Here is a 17,414-nt window from a genome sequence, read left to right as displayed (position 1 = left end):
TTTTACATCAGAGCTAGGAGGCAAGACTTTATAAAAATAAGTATGGCACACACACTAGTGACAGTCAAGTTATGACTTGCACCAGGGACCTATATACTAAGTATATACTACTTACATATAGTAAGTATTGCTTGCACTGAAAAAAGGAATCATATATACCCCCCCCCCCCTTTTGGAGTCCCCATGGACTAGTAGGTTAGGGGGGAAAAATATAATCTTACTTCATGAATGGGAAATAATAAAGAATTCTATGCTATCATTTTTTCAAAATTTTAATGATGAAGGTTTTAGCGTATGTTCCGTGTGCATCAACTCGAGTTAGTACTTTCAGTACTTCTATTTTTCAAGGATCATTGTTGCATTTTAAAAAAAAAATTATTTATCGAACAAACTTGGTATGCACTACCTAAATCTTCCCAACCGGAAATTATTTCAGACGATTCGATGCAAATCACATGACGAGGAGGTGCTGAACTATTTACAAGGATAAAATGTTTTAGATCTTGTGACACTGCTGAAACCGTCAATGATAATGCCAGGCCCGGAAGAAGACGGAGTTCGGAGCACGGGGGGTCAGGTTGACGGTAAGCGAAGACAGAGGAGAAGGGGGCGCCCAAGGCTATGCATAGTGGCGGATCTATTCGTCAGTGTTCGTATGGCTTGCGGTTAAAAAAATGTTATCTATTGTTTTTGACATATTAAAATGACCCTGTCTGATGAAAAAATTTTGTCAAATAATCCAGTCTACAATAATCAAATAATCCAGTCTGATGGAGTAGCTTTGTCCAAATTCGCACTCTCGTCCTGTCTGACATGTCGGATGGAAATTAGAATAGCTTTATCAAACTTTCGCACAATCACGTTTTTTGCTTAACTTAGTGAGGTATGTGAATCAATTCCATGGAATGGAAATGTTTCTTTGCATGGTGCCTGTACTGGCAAAATATCTACTTTTCATTATGTTCATTTTAATCTTTATATTCAGAGTTACAGAGAAACACGTACTCACCCACTAGTCATTATGTTCATTTTTAAAAATGTTTTAAGTTTATAAGTTTAAATTTATTATGGATATGAAGAACTGAACCAAAAACCCCGAAACTGAATTGAAGATTACTGAACATACCAGACAAAAAACTTTTGGAATTTTGACAGCCTATATTGTCAAAATTATAATATAAGCTAGTCTCTTTTTGACAGAAGTAAAACTTCCCAACTATTAAACAAACTTAGACTGATACAATTAAGAGATATGCACAAAAATCCATTCCGAGTAAGCATTCTTAAGGCATGATCTAGCAAATTTAAATTAAAACAGAGAAGGAAAAAAATAAAGACTGGGAAATTTAAAAGATAAAATGTTGCAGTAGGGAAGTAAGTGATAATCATATCATTAATTCAGACAGAAATAGAAGTGAGCACTTAGCTTACTAAATGATAACCCCCACTCCTATAAGAGTATAATGGCAAAGTTCATTTCTTGGAAGTATGTAAATGAGATTCTGTGAAAGTTCAATTGAATTTCATTCAGGGCTTTAGGGAGAGTTGTGTTTACAAAATGAGTATCAGCTTTATTGAGTATAATTATGATAATGGCAAAGTCCATGTTTTGTTATGGCAAACCCCTGTCAGATCAGTGGTATAGGAGGAGTTGCAGATAAGAGATGGAAACCCCCAATATTATAGAAAAAAAAATGGCAGTGTCCATGTTTTGTTTTTGGAAACCCAAAATATGTGTGCAATCAAAATGTAAATTTAGAGGTGCAAAATGGCACAATAAAGATTACAAGAAAGTTTCATCATATTGTATTCAGTGGTGAAAGAGGGGTAGCAGATAAGTAACAGATTTACTAAAGGAAGAATGGACACCCCGGGGGCCCATTACTGTGCACCCCCTATTTTTCAAGCTGGTGGGGAGTATAAAAAGCTTATAAGAATTTAGTGTCACCTGTACCCCAGGTATCCAAAGAATTAAAGTAATTAGGTATAGAGAAGAATAGTCATAATTTTTTCTGTCCAATAAATTTTCCATTTCATAAGAAGGAGGAGGGATGGGGTTATAATTAGTCAAATATTCTGACCACTTCAGTTGACAGCTGTGATAAATGTGCTGATTCAGAAAGAAAAAATTTCAGTATTTTTGTAGCAGAAGCGAGTTTTTATATCCTATGATGCCAATAGAATTATTATGTTAATGCTACAGTTCCAGCTCTGATCAATGAAGAGACAAACTTATCCTAGGTTTATTAAAGTGTGATACTTGCATTTATCACATTGTTTTTGTGTTAATTTTCTACAAACAGACATGACGATGGCCCTGATTGATGCTGCCAATGACAGGACCGAAGAGGGACAAGAACAGATTTCCCAGGCGCTGTTTGACCTCGGAAAACACAAACCGGCCCTGGTTCTCAGCTGTTGTTACTCTTACCTGAAGAAACACACCAAGGTATGGCTACATAAATTAAAAAAAAACACACACACCAAGGTATGACTGCATAAATTAAAAAAAAACCCACACACACCAAGGTATGACTACATAAATTAAAGAAAAAAAAAACACACCAAGGTATGACTAGTAAATTAAAAAAACACACACCAAGGTATGACTAGTAAATTAAAAAAACACACACCAAGGTATGACTACATAAATAAAAACACACCAAGGTATGACTACATAAATAAAAACACACCAAGGTATGACTACATAAATTAAAAAAAAAACACACACCAAGGTATGACTACATAAATTAAAAAAAAACACACACACCAAGGTATGACTACATCAATAAAAACACACCAAGGTATGACTGCATAATTTAAAAAAAACCCACACACACCAAGGTATGACTACATAAATTAAAGAAAAAAACACACCAAGGTAGGACTGCATAAATTAAAAAAAAAACACACACAAAGGTATGACTACATCAATAAAAACACACCAAGGTATGACTACATAAATTAAAGAAAAAAAACACACCAAGGTATGACTACATAAATTAAAAAAAAAACACACACACACCAAGGTATGACTACATAAATTAAAAAAAAAACACACACCAAGGTATGACTACATCAATAAAAACACACCAAGGTATGACTGCATAATTTAAAAAAAAAACCCACACACACCAAGGTATGACTAAATAAATTAAAGAAAAAAACACACCAAGGTAGGACTGCATAAATTAAAAAAAAAAAAAACACACAAAGGTATGACTACATAAATTAAAGAAAAAAACACACCAAGGTATGACTGCATAAATTAAAAAAAAAAACACACCAAGGTAGGACTGCATAAATTTAAAAAAAAAAAACACACAAAGGTATGACTACATAAATTAAAGAAAAAAACACACCAAGGTATGACTGCATAAATTAAAAAAAACACACACACACCAAGGTATGACTACATAAATTAAAGAAAAAAACACACCAAGGTATGACTGCATAAATTAAAAAAAAAAAAAACACACACACCAAGGTATGACTACATAAATTAAAGAAAAAAAACACACCAAGGTATGACTACATAAATTAAAGAAAAAAAAAACACACCAAGGTATGACTACATAAATTAAAGAAAAAAACACACCAAGGTATGACTGCATAAATTAAAAAAAACCCACACACACAAAGGTATGACTACATAAATTAAGGAGGTGAAGGACCTTGGGCTAAAAAAAATCCTGTCATTCAATTTTTTTCATATTTTTTATTTTTCTAATTAAGTATGTCCCACATATCTTAAAGCAGTTAAATTATTAGGTTTCTTACCTTATTTTAGAGATATTGATTGACAAATACTATGCCTTACAGTATCTAAGTGGAGTTTTAATTCTCCATGTTTTCGGGTCCATTACGCCGTCCACAATTGGATTTTTTAAGCATTTATAAAAAATATTTAAGGGGACATGTATCTTTTAAAATATCTCAGTGTATGGATAGGGTTTAAAATTCGAAAAAGCAAATTTCTTCTGTCTCACTGCATCTGGATAGGGAAAATTACGTACTTTTTAAGACAACTTAAACAACAAAAAAATAAATTTGCAAAAAATTCTATCATTCAGTATTATTAAATTTACATTGAAATGCAAGTCCTTCTAATTATTGATTAACTGTAAAAATTTCGAATGGTGAAGCCGATCTAAATATTGCACAGGACTTCATAAAAGAGGGCATAAGCAGGACAAAAAGGTGTCATGTTTGCATTTTTCGAGTACGGGAAAAACCAACTATGACGTCACACGTAAGCTAAATAAGCGAAATAAGATATACCTACATAAGATTTCTGCCATCAGCCATGCAAACATAATTTTTGTGTTCCCCGTTTATCAAAATATTTCAACATATACTGATTATGACCTATTTTTACATAATAATACCGCCCCTATATTCACCGAGTATGATCTTGCTGTACTAACAGATCGTGTATGACGTCACCGATGTGTTGGACGCGCAGTGTAGAGAAATGGAGGAGTGGATCAATCTATTTCATAATTTGTTATTTTTTTTTTATTTTTCTATATAGGTTGGTAATTAAAGTAAAAACAAATTGTCAAAAATTTATACAAGAACTTATGGTTTACATGTTTTGCACTTATATAAACAGAGACTATGACGTAGTTAAACAGTCATGTGACCATGTGTCCTTCATCTCCTTAAAGAAAAAAAAACACACCAAGGTATGACTACATAAATTAAAGAAAAAAACACACCAAGGTATGACTACATAAATAAAAGAAAAAAACACACCAAGGTATGACTGCATAAGTTAAAAAAAAACACACACACCAAGGTATGACTACATCAATAAAAACACACCAAGGTATGACGGCATAATTTTAAAAAAACCATACACACCAAGGTATGACTACATAAATTAAAGAAAAAAACACACCAAGGTAGGACTGCATAAATAAAAAAAAAAAAAAAACACACAAAGGTATGACTACATAAATTAAAAAAAAAAACACACGAAGGTATGACTACATAAATTAAAGAAAAAAAAACACACCAAGGTATGACTACATAAATAAAAGAAAAACACACACCAAGGTATGACTGCATAAATTAAAAAAAAAACACACACACCAAGGTATGACTACATCAATAAAAACACACCAAGGTATGACTGCATAATTTAAAAAAAACCCATACACACCAAGGTATGACTACATAAATTAAAGAAAAAAACACACCAAGGTATGACTGCTTAAATTAAAAAAAAAAAACCACACACACCAAGGTATGACTACATAAATTAAAGAAAAAAAACACAGCAAGATATGACTACATAAATTAAAAAAAAACACACCAAGGTATGACTACATAAATTAAAGAAAAAAACACACCAAGGTATGACTACATAAATTAAAGAAAAAACACACCAAGGTATGACTGCATAAATTAAAGAAAAAAAACACACACACCAAGGTATGACTACATAAATTAAAGAAAAACACACCAAGGTATGACTGCATAAATTAAAAAAACCCACACACACCAAGATATGACTACATCAATAAAAACACACCAAGGTATGACTGCATAATTTAAAAAAAACCCATACACACCAAGGTATGACTAAATAAATTAAAGAAAAAAACACACCAAGGTAGGACTGCATAAATTTAAAAAAAAAAACACACAAAGGTATGACTACATAAATTAAAAAAAAACACACACGAAGGTACGACTACATAAATTAAAGAAAAAAAACACACCAAGGTATGACTACATAAATAAAAGAAAAAAACACACCAAGGTATGACTGCATAAATTAAAAAAAAACACACACACCAAGGTATGACTACATCAATAAAAACACACCAAGGTATGACTGCCTTATTTAAAAAAAAACCATACACACCAAGGTATGACTACATAAATTAAAGAAAAAAACACACCAAGGTATGACTGCTTAAATTAAAAAAAAACCCACACACACACCAAGGTATGACTACATAAATTAAAGAAAAAAAACACACCAAGGTATGACTACATAAATTAAAGAAAAAAAAAAACACAGCAAGGTATGACTACATAAATTAAAAAAAAACACACCAAGGTATGACTACATAAATTAAAGAAAAAAACACACCAAGGTATGACTACATAAATTAAAGAAAAAACACACCAAGGTATGACTGCATAAATTAAAGAAAAAAAACACACACACCAAGGTATGACTACATAAATTAAAGAAAAACACACCAAGGTATGCTTACAGAAATAAAAAAAAACCACACACCAAGGTATGACTACATAAATTAAAAAAACACACACCAAGGTATGACTACATAAACAAAAACACACCAAGGTATGACTCCATAATAAAAAAAAACACACACCAAGGTATGACTTCATAAATTAAAAAAAAACCCACACACACCAAGGTATGGCTACATAAATTAAAAAAAAAAAAACACACCAAGGTATGATTACATAAATTTAAAAAAAAAACCACATACCAAGGTATGATTACATAAATTTAAAAAAAAAACCACCAAGGTATGACTACATAGATTAAAGAAAAAAAAACACACCAAGGTATGACTACATAAATTAAAAAAAAAAAAAACACACACCAAGGTATGACTACATAAATTAAAGAAAAAAAAACACACCAAGGTATGACTACATAAATTAAAAAAAAAAACAACACCAAGGTATGACTACATAAATTAAAAAAAAAAAACACACCAAGGTATGACTACATAAATCTAAAAAAAAAAACACATACCAAGGTATGATTACATAAATTTAAAAAAAACACACACCAAGGTATGATTACATAAATTTAAAAGATAACACACCAAGGTATGACTACGTAAATTAAAAAAAAAACACAGCAAGTTATGGCTACATAAATTAAAAAAAAATCACACAAAAGTATGGCAACATACAGTATATACTTGTCTAAAGTCAGTCCACCTATAAGTCAGTTGTATTTTTGTTAGCTTAGTTTGGAGGGATTTGCCACGGACCTATTAGTTGGTACACCTTTCTGTCAGAATGAGTTGACAATATCAAGTCAATGCTAACATTCTGAGAAAGACACCAAAATATTATAATTACAATGTCCAAGACATATCTGTTGTTTATGATTTATAAAACTGCACTTGATCTGTTATTGTCAATTATCATGATCAAGTTTTCAACTATTGTCTCCAATACCTGCATTGCTTACCTGACACTGTGTTTACATAGTGGCATGTGCCTCGACAAAACAACTGTATTCTTGGGAAACAATTAATTTCATTAACAGAGGAGTTATAACAGAGTCAAGAATCATTCTTCTGAATTTTTTTTTTATGATATTAAATCTTTTATTAAAAAATATTTAAAATGGTACATACGAATATTTCGCAATCATAATTTCAGGTGTGCAATTCAATTTTACCAACAAACAAACAAACGTGTACTAGAAATCCATCTAAACATCAGTACCTAAAGAAATGTTTATGCTCTCAGTTCAGATCACAATATCTTAAAAACCAGTGAGATTTTATAACCAAATGGCTTCCAGAATGGGTACTGAAGTGAACCATGAATGGTTTTTCTAGAAAAGTGATGAATTTTTAAATAAAAGTGGTAGGTGGGAGATGAAAAAAGTGGTAGAGTAAACATGTATGGAATGAAGTTTAATTGACATCTTATCCAAACTGTTGGAAGAATAGAATTTTGAAAGAATGCAGGCAGATGGACTTGATAGTTTTCCATTTTAGAAGAGGGAGACACAGTTTACATAGAGAATTATAGAAGTTGATATATCATGATATTGTCATGATACAGTCTAAATGTATCACAATATACATGTATGATACAGTCTTAGTGTATCACAATATACATGTATGATACAGTCTTAGTGTATCACAATATACATTTATGATTCAGTCTAAGTGTATCACAATATACATGTATGATACAGTCTAAGTGTATCACAACATACATGTATGATACAGTCTTAGTTAGTGTATCACAATATACATTTATGATACAGTCTAAGTGTAACACAATATACATGTATGATACAGTCTAAGTGTATCATAATATAAATGTATGATACAGTCTAAGTGTATCACAATATACATATATGCTACAGTCTTAGTGTATCACAACATACATATATGATACAGTCTTAGTGTATCACAATATACATATATGATACAGTCTTAATGTATCACAATATACATTTATGATACAGTCTAAGTGTATCACAATATACATATATGATACAGTCTTAGTGTATCACAATATACATGTAAGATACAGTCTTAGTGTATCACAATATACATATATGATACAGTCTTAATGTATCACAATATACATGTATGATACAGTCTTAGTGTATCACAATATACATGTATGATACAGTCTTAGTGTATCACAATATACATTTATGATTCAGTCTTAATGTATCACAATATACATATATGATACAGTCTAAGTGTAACACAATATACATGTATGATACAATTTAAGTGTATCATAATATAAATGTATGATACAGTCTAAGTGTATCACAATATACATATATGCTACAGTCTTAGTGTATCACAACATACATATATGATACAGTCTTAGTGTATCACAATATACATGTATGATACAGTCTTAATGTATCACAATATACATTTATGATACAGTCTTAGTGTATCACAATATACATGTATGATACAGTCTTAAGGTATCACAGTATATATTTATGATACAGTCTTAGTGTATCACAATATACATGTATGATACAGTCTTAATGTATCACAATATACATATATGATACAGTCTAAGTGTATCACAATATACATATATGATACAGTCTTAGTGTATCACAATATACATGTATGATACAGTCTTAATGTATCACAATATACATGTATGATACAGTCTTAGTGTATCACAATATACATATATGATACAGTCTTAGTGTATCACAATATACATTTATGATTCAGTCTAAGTGTATCACAATATACATATATGATACAGTCTTAGTGTATCACAACATACATGTATGATACAGTCTTAGTGTATCACAACATACATGTATGATACAGTCTAAGTGTAACACAACATACATGTATGATACAGTCTAAGTGTATCATAATATAAACATATGATACAGTCTTAGTGTATCACAATATACATATATGCTACAGTCTTAGTGTATCACAACATACATATATGATACAGTCTTAGTGTATCACAATATACATGTATGATACAGTCTTAATGTATCACAATATACATTTATGATACAGTCTAAGTGTATCACAATATACATATATGATACAGTCTTAGTGTATCACAATATACATGTAAGATACAGTCTTAGTGTATCACAATATACACATATGATACAGTCTTAATGTATCACAATATACATGTATGATACAGTCTTAGTGTATCACAATATACATATATGATTCAGTCTAAGTGTATCACAATATACATATATGATACAGTCTAAGTGTAACACAATATACATGTATGATACAATTTAAGTGTATCATAATATAAATGTATGATACAGTCTAAGTGTATCACAATATACATATATGCTACAGTCTTAGTGTATCACAACATACATATATGATACAGTCTTAGTGTATCACAATATACATATATGATACAGTCTTAGTGTATCACAATATACATGTATGATACAGTCTTAATGTATCACAATATACATTTATGATACAGTCTTAGTGTATCACAATATACATGTATGATACAGTCTTAATGTATCACAGTATATATTTATGATACAGTCTTAGTGTATCACAATATACATGTATGATACAGTCTTAATGTATCACAATATACATATATGATACAGTCTAAGTGTATCACAATATACATATATGATACAGTCTTAGTGTATCACAATATACATGTATGATACAGTCTTAATGTATCACAATATACATGTATGATACAGTCTTAGTGTATCACAATATACATATATGATACAGTCTTAGTGTATCACAATATACATTTATGATTCAGTCTAAGTGTATCACAATATACATATATGATACAGTCTTAGTGTATCACAACATACATGTATGATACAGTCTTAGTGTATCACAACATACATGTATGATACAGTCTAAGTGTAACACAATATACATGTATGATACAGTCTAAGTGTATCATAATATAAACGTATGATACAGTCTTAGTGTATCACAATATACATATATGCTACAGTCTTAGTGTATCACAACATACATATATGATACAGTCTTAGTGTATCACAATATACATGTATGATACAGTCTTAATGTATCACAATATACATTTATGATACAGTCTAAGTGTATCACAATATACATATATGATACAGTCTTAGTGTATCACAATATACATGTAAGATACAGTCTTAGTGTATCACAATATACACATATGATACAGTCTTAATGTATCACAATATACATGTATGATACAGTCTTAGTGTATCACAATATACATATATGATACAGTCTTAGTGTATCACAATATACATTTATGATTCAGTCTAAGTGTATCACAATATACATATATGATACAGTCTAAGTGTAACACAATATACATGTATGATACAATTTAAGTGTATCATAATATAAATGTATGATACAGTCTAAGTGTATCACAATATACATATATGCTACAGTCTTAGTGTATCACAACATACATATATGATACAGTCTTAGTGTATCACAATATACATGTATGATACAGTCTTAATGTATCACAATATACATTTATGATACAGTCTTAGTGTATCACAATATACATGTATGATACAGTCTTAAGGTATCACAGTATATATTTATGATACAGTCTTAGTGTATCACAATATACATGTATGATACAGTCTTAATGTATCACAATATACATATATGATACAGTCTAAGTGTATCACAATATACATATATGATACAGTCTTAGTGTATCACAATATACATGTATGATACAGTCTTAATGTATCACAATATACATGTATGATACAGTCTTAGTGTATCACAATATACATATATGATACAGTCTTAGTGTATCACAATATACATTTATGATTCAGTCTAAGTGTATCACAATATACATATATGATACAGTCTTAGTGTATCACAACATACATGTATGATACAGTCTTAGTGTATCACAACATACATGTATGATACAGTCTAAGTGTAACACAATATACATGTATGATACAGTCTAAGTGTATCATAATATAAATGTATGATACAGTCTAAGTGTATCACAATATACATAAATGATACAGTCTTAATGTATCACAATATTCATGTATGATACAGTCTTAATGTATCACAATATACATATATGATACAGTCTAAGTGTATCACGATATACATGTATGATCCAGTCTTAGTGTATCACAATATACATGTATGATACAGTCTAAGTGTAACACAATATACATGTATGATCCAGTCTTAGTGTATCACAATATACATTTATGATACAGTCTTAGTGTATCACAATATACATATATGATACAGTCTTAGTGTATCACAATATACATGTATGATACAGTCTTAGTGTATCACAATATACATGTATGATACAGTCTTAGTGTATCACAATATACATATATGATACAGTCTTAGTGTATCACAATATACATATATGATACAGTCTAAGTGTAACACAATATACATATATGATACAGTCTTAGTGTATCACAATATACATATATGATACAGTCTTAGTGTATCACAATATACATATATGATACAGTCTTAGTGTATCACAATATACATGTATGATACAGTCTTAGTGTATCACAATTTACATTTATGATACAGTCTTAGTGTCTATTGCTACATCCCTTCTTTATGGTTTTATAGCTAGCTCAAGAACATCGAGTGATCTTGCTGCAGTGTATGGAAAGGATCGTAAAAGAAACCCTGGATCAGATAGACACTGGACTAGCCACTGATCTTATTAAGCTTGGGGCTCAGGAAATGACATGTTCAAAGGTTTGTAAAAGCATGATCAAAGAAATCAAACATAAAATAATGAAGAAACTAACAATAAACATCTCAATTAAGGCTTTTAGCTTTCAATTATATACTCTTAAGTTAATATGTTAAAAATATTACAGCACCAGTACTAATTATCACCACATCTTCTCTTTCCTAATAATCAACACTTACAATAGCAAAACTCAGCAGGGGTGTTTGATTCTTAGGTTACCAACAGTTTATTCTGCATATAGAAAGCTATTTTGAAAGATATTTTGATTTTTAAAAATCGGCTTTGGAAAAGTCGGTTAGATAAAGGTACACATTAACTTTGGTACCTCAGATACAAAAATTAGGAAAAGCAGGAATAGGTTGATGGGGATTGTTGGTTTAAATTTCAGTTTGAGTTTTAACTTTCTCCAGTCTCAGACACGTGGATACTTTATGTCAGTCCCATTGAATTCAACATATTACTGTTTATATGAATTACAAATATATAAATTATAATTTTTTTTGCTTGGATGAAAACAATGCTCTGTCTGCCTTGTAGTGGAGTAATTACAGTTTGTTTCCATAAATTACAAATGTATTAACAAATTTCACCTGAGGCCGTGAAGTTAGCTTCAGTAACCTCGTACAATATTATATTGTGTATATAATAGGAGATTTACCTCAACATTAAAACAAACTAAATAAAAAAAATTAAATTGGTTTTCAATTTAAAACTGGAAGCTTTGATTAAAAAATGTAAAGTTATGATAAATTTCCCATTGTTACAGGAAGTGGTACCTGAGTGGCAGAATGCAGCAAGCGGCCTCTTGGTGGCGCTCGGTGCCCAGTACTGTGATGAAGTGATGGCTGAAATGTTTGAGAGATTTCAGCCCGGCACATTGCCACATTATTTTGTTGTTCGGACTATTGGCAACCTAGCTCAAGCAAATGGTAACTATTGCCAACAAACCTTTTGGTATATGACAGTTTGCTTGGTGATAACAATTGATTATTCAAGCTGATGGTAGACTTGTATAGCTGGTACTAAGATGATACAAATAATTTGTAATTAGATTCTTAATGGCATGAAACTGATTCCAAATAAAGTTTTGCTTCAAGGTATAAAATTTTATGTTTTGATTTTGCCTCTCTTGTTTTAGTACATGTGTTCTTTGTTATTTCTACCATTGATTGAGTTATATCTGAACAGTCTACAGAATGGTGCCTCACCTGACTGCTGTTCTAAGTACCACCCTCCCAATGCTGGGGATGGTCAAGCATGACAACATGAAGTGGGTCTTCTCATCAGGTAGGCTGCTGTTGTTGCTATTTATAGACAGAGGAACCGTAAAACTCACCCAGTTCTGATGCTGCACTGTCTTGTTTATTTTATGATTTTGTTTTGCACTGTCATGTTTATTTTATGATTTTGTTATGCACATTTTATAAGGATTGTTGAAGATTAACTAACATCCAAAGCGCACATATAAGAAAATTATGAGCCTCTGTGTATATTTGATCACATACCTGTCTGTGTTTTCAAATTTCAAAAAGTTTTGATGGGCAGACAGTTTTATACATATGAATTTACACCTGGTCCAGTCATTATTTAGGAGAGTGAATATTCAGCTACCACCAGTGGCATTCTGATTTCCAGTTTATACATTGCAGCATTGTCCAAATTCAGTGAGGCCATTATTGAATACTGCGCCAACATTGACAAAGCCCCAGATCAAACCATCACCAAGGACCGCTTCTCCCAGGAGATTGGTTCCGCATTTGATGTTCTATTCTCTACATGGCTACAGTCCAAAGAGGCAAAGGTTAGTGTAGGGTGAGGGATAGGCACTCTGATTAGAGTCTTAGAGCAGTGTGTGAGTGGGAAGGGTTGATTAGGGTTGTAGTACTGTTCAGTCAGGGATGAAGGAAGCACTGTGATAAGAGTCTTAGAGCAGTGTGGTAGCGGTAAGGGTCTGATTAGGGTTGTAGTACAGTTCAGTCAGTGATGAAGGAAGCACTGTGATAAGAGTCTTAGAGCAGTGTGTGAGAGGGAAGGTTCTGATTAGGGTTGTAGTACTGTTCAGTCAAGGTTGAAGAAAGCACTCTGATAAGAGTCTTGGAGCAGTGCGCGAGAGGGAAGGGTCTGATTAGGGTTGTAGTACTGTTCAGTTAGGGTGAGGGGAACTTTAAGGTTATAATTACATGTAACTTTCTCAATGCTTTCTACAAAAATAAACTTCATCATAACTTTTGATGTGATTATCATACTTAAGAGTAAAGTAGCTTGTGAGTGTTTATCTTGAATGTGACAGGCTAACATCTTTTGGTCAAGGTCACAGGGAGTGAAAGCATTCATTTTTACATGTTTGCATTTTTATTTAAAATTACCAAATTTTATTCTGAATATAAATAAACAGTGAATGGGATTGGTTACCAGGCTAATCCTGTTTGAAGCTATTCTCAAAAGTCCATAATGATAATGAGGAGCAGTTTTAAAAAGATCATTATCGCAAGGCATGTCATTATCAGAAGATGTTACAAGAGCTTTATCAAGATTAATTGGATAAGGTCAAGATTGCAGGAATTTGTAGTGTAAAATTATTCTTTTTTTCTCTCCATAACTTTGTAATTAAGAAATTGTTGAAGCTCACACTTTGACAAAATTAGTTACTATTTTTTTAAATCGATGAATGGTGTTGCATTAATTCTGTTAGTGTGAAGCTGAAATAAGAGTTTCAAGTCCAGGTGCAGATTATAATAATTTTAAGTAGCCAGTAGAGCTACAGTCTTGTCAGAGACTTGGTTTTGTATTTGAATTATTTATACTCTTATAAATGAGAAATCAGAAAGTTGATGTTAATACTATTGTGCATTTAAAAAAGATTTTCATGAAGTAGTACTAACCAAGTAGATTTTATAATTATTTAAGATTGTTTCCTGATGAATATCAGCACAACTGCATACCTTATACATGTATCGAGCCTACTTAATAGATATAGACACTGGTTTTGATATATAAATTTCATGACCAAAAACCCAACATTGAAAGAAAATCACTGACGCAGTCACAAAGTGTAATATAAGGCTGACATTGTGAATTATCTGTAGATTTTTGGGGCACATCCAAAGGTAAGGACTCAAGAAAGACTGTGTTCATTTGTATTTCTGACTGCATTGGAGAATGAATGTTTAGAATTATATCTGATCACTCTCATATGTAGTTTTTTTTTCTGCTTTATATTGCTATGTGATTGTCTAGGAATTAAAGGTCACTTATGAAGCAAATTACAACTCCTCATTGGATAAAAAATGCTTCAAGATATTTATTCTTGCAGAATGTATGGCTTCAGTACATACTGAACATTAGATATTTTTTACTTTCAGAATGATATGCCTTATATTATTGCTAGTGATCTTTAATGTTGCAAAATATCTATATAATTCACATTTTCTGCCACATTTCATTGTTATTTTTAAACTGCCATCTGGACCATTTTAAATGAAAATTTTATTTAGATGCATTTGGTACTTTTAAAATGTATGCCTTCAAAACAAACTTGAAGGAATTCATTTCTGTTATACAATGTATTACACACGATTTATATATGTATTACATTTGTCAAATGTTTGACAGATCATTCCACTCACAAGAGATAGCTGTAATTCTCTGATGCTACTGATACTCTACAAAATATACCAGAATTAAGGTCAAGATCTAGTAAATGAAAGGTGCCTACAGATTTCTCAAATTTAAGAAATAAATTCCTTTAATGGTGCTTTATAACTTTAGCTTGGTCAAATAAGGTGTTTCGGGGCATAATTTTTAGATGAACAAGACGAAAAATCACATTTTGAACTGTCATTTTCAATGAAAAATTAAGAAAACCAGTCATGAATATGGGAGTTTTTTCCCATATCAGACAAAGAAATGCATCCAGATTGCCTACAGTCTCTCAGAAAACGATAATTTATATGTTCTTGGCCTCTTCTTTAAAATAATATTAAATTAAATATAGGTTTCGGGATTACTTTTCACATGATTTCAAATTGAATTCCATGAAAGTACTTTATTTTCTACAAAATTCTACTAGAGCCGTAAAGTACGGGAAAAATAAAGTTAAAATTGATTATGACGTCATAATGGATCTAGCACTAAAAATTTATTCTAAAGTCATTTACTAGATCTTGACCTTAAGGCCTTAAAAAAATTAATAACTTGGTTCTCAGGCCCACCTGCATCTCATGTGCTTGTACGGTGCAAAAAAATAACTCGGAATCTCCGACCACATTTTAGATACTCTCATCAGTAAAATGTTTGACAAACATCAAGATGATACAGACTAGTGGCCTAATTAAAAATAGCAAATATGGCCATCTGATGATGGCATTGATTTCAGTTCAAATTTGTAAAGGAATGACTGTAATACTTCCATGGCACATAGTGAGGGTTTCTGAAGGTTGTTCCATGCAAGAACTCTATAACGCTATCAAAGATGGCTCTCTCAACTTCGGAACTTGGATGTTTCTAGAAAAGCTTCAGCAAGATTTGCTGATTTTGTTTCATGTGGGTAAACTAAAGACTGATGAATTTGACAATGTTTAATAAAATCATAAATGCTTCTAATACTGCTGAAATACTGCTCTTAGATAAGTTGTGATATGTAAGCAATTGACCAGATGCATCACTAAAAGTGTCGGTTTCTGTAAGTTTAAGACATGTCTGGTTGTTACGATGCCGTTGTTTCATTACACGAATGTAGAAAATGCAAGAGAAAAGAGAAAGAAAAGCAGGGAATAAATAATCTTGATTTCTGCACTCAGTGTTGAAGTACTGTTGATAAAAAGTTGCTAGTTTTGAAATCTAAAAAAGAAAAAATCCTGCATCTGTTACTCATGAGGTAAAAAGAAAAAAAAGCCTCCCTCACACATTTATTTTTGACAAAACTGTCATGAGAACCAAGTTGTTAATTTTTTTAGGCCTAAGAGAGGTCTTACTTAGATTATAATTGACTTAATTAAGCTAAAGAGGATTAAATTAAAGGCAGATCCTATTTTTGGAATGTATGATTTATTTCTGAATTTTTCTGTGAAAAGAAAAGCTTTATTGTGAATAATCAAATAAGATAAATTTAGTGGACAATTAAATGTACTAATCAAGTACTCCTTGATACCCCTAAGTGATATTAAATTGTTTCTAGAACATTAAGCTATTTTATGATATTTTCAATTCATTGTCTGTTTGATTTTAGTTGCGTCTGACCATCGTAGAAGCTATGGGTCACATGACACACCTAATGGCCAAGGAAAAGTTAGAGGAAGTGTTACCGAGGGTGCTGCAGGGAATTCTTGGATTGTACAGAAAACATCCCGAACCATTTCATATCACACAGGTACTGATGAATATATGTATCGTTTACCAATACACATGCTAGTTTATCTAATGCAGCA

The 17,414-nt window shown here is 31.3% G+C and overlaps 1 protein-coding gene across 4 annotated transcripts in view; it reads left to right on the top strand.

Annotated features, from left to right (window-relative positions):
* Positions 1 to 433: 433 nt before the first annotated feature.
* Positions 434 to 17,414, top strand: part of LOC133175489 (maestro heat-like repeat-containing protein family member 1) — a 78,080-nt gene continuing 61,099 nt past the window's right edge. For 2 of the 4 annotated variants that reach the window (XM_061310594.1, XM_061310593.1), the window contains exons 1-8: positions 434 to 584; positions 2,304 to 2,449; positions 11,859 to 11,990; positions 12,755 to 12,917; positions 13,177 to 13,275; positions 13,638 to 13,789; positions 15,075 to 15,095; positions 17,216 to 17,356. In XM_061310594.1, coding sequence (XP_061166578.1) covers positions 527 to 584; positions 2,304 to 2,449; positions 11,859 to 11,990; positions 12,755 to 12,917; positions 13,177 to 13,275; positions 13,638 to 13,789; positions 15,075 to 15,095; positions 17,216 to 17,356 — 912 coding nt within the window. In that variant the 5' untranslated portion in view covers positions 434 to 526. The remainder of the gene's footprint in view (positions 585 to 2,303; positions 2,450 to 11,858; positions 11,991 to 12,754; positions 12,918 to 13,176; positions 13,276 to 13,637; positions 13,790 to 15,074; positions 15,096 to 17,215; positions 17,357 to 17,414) is intronic. The other 2 variants (XM_061310596.1, XM_061310595.1) reach the window with 1 other exon arrangement.

Source organism: Saccostrea echinata, unplaced genomic scaffold (assembly GCF_033153115.1).
Source record: "Saccostrea echinata isolate AGI-Se365-2 ecotype Australia unplaced genomic scaffold, CSIRO_AGI_Sech_v1 ptg000062l, whole genome shotgun sequence".
NCBI classification, from domain to species: Eukaryota; Metazoa; Mollusca; class Bivalvia; order Ostreida; family Ostreidae; genus Saccostrea; species Saccostrea echinata.
Note: the sequence above shows the minus strand (reverse complement) of the source record. Positions and strands in the feature narration are given on the sequence as shown.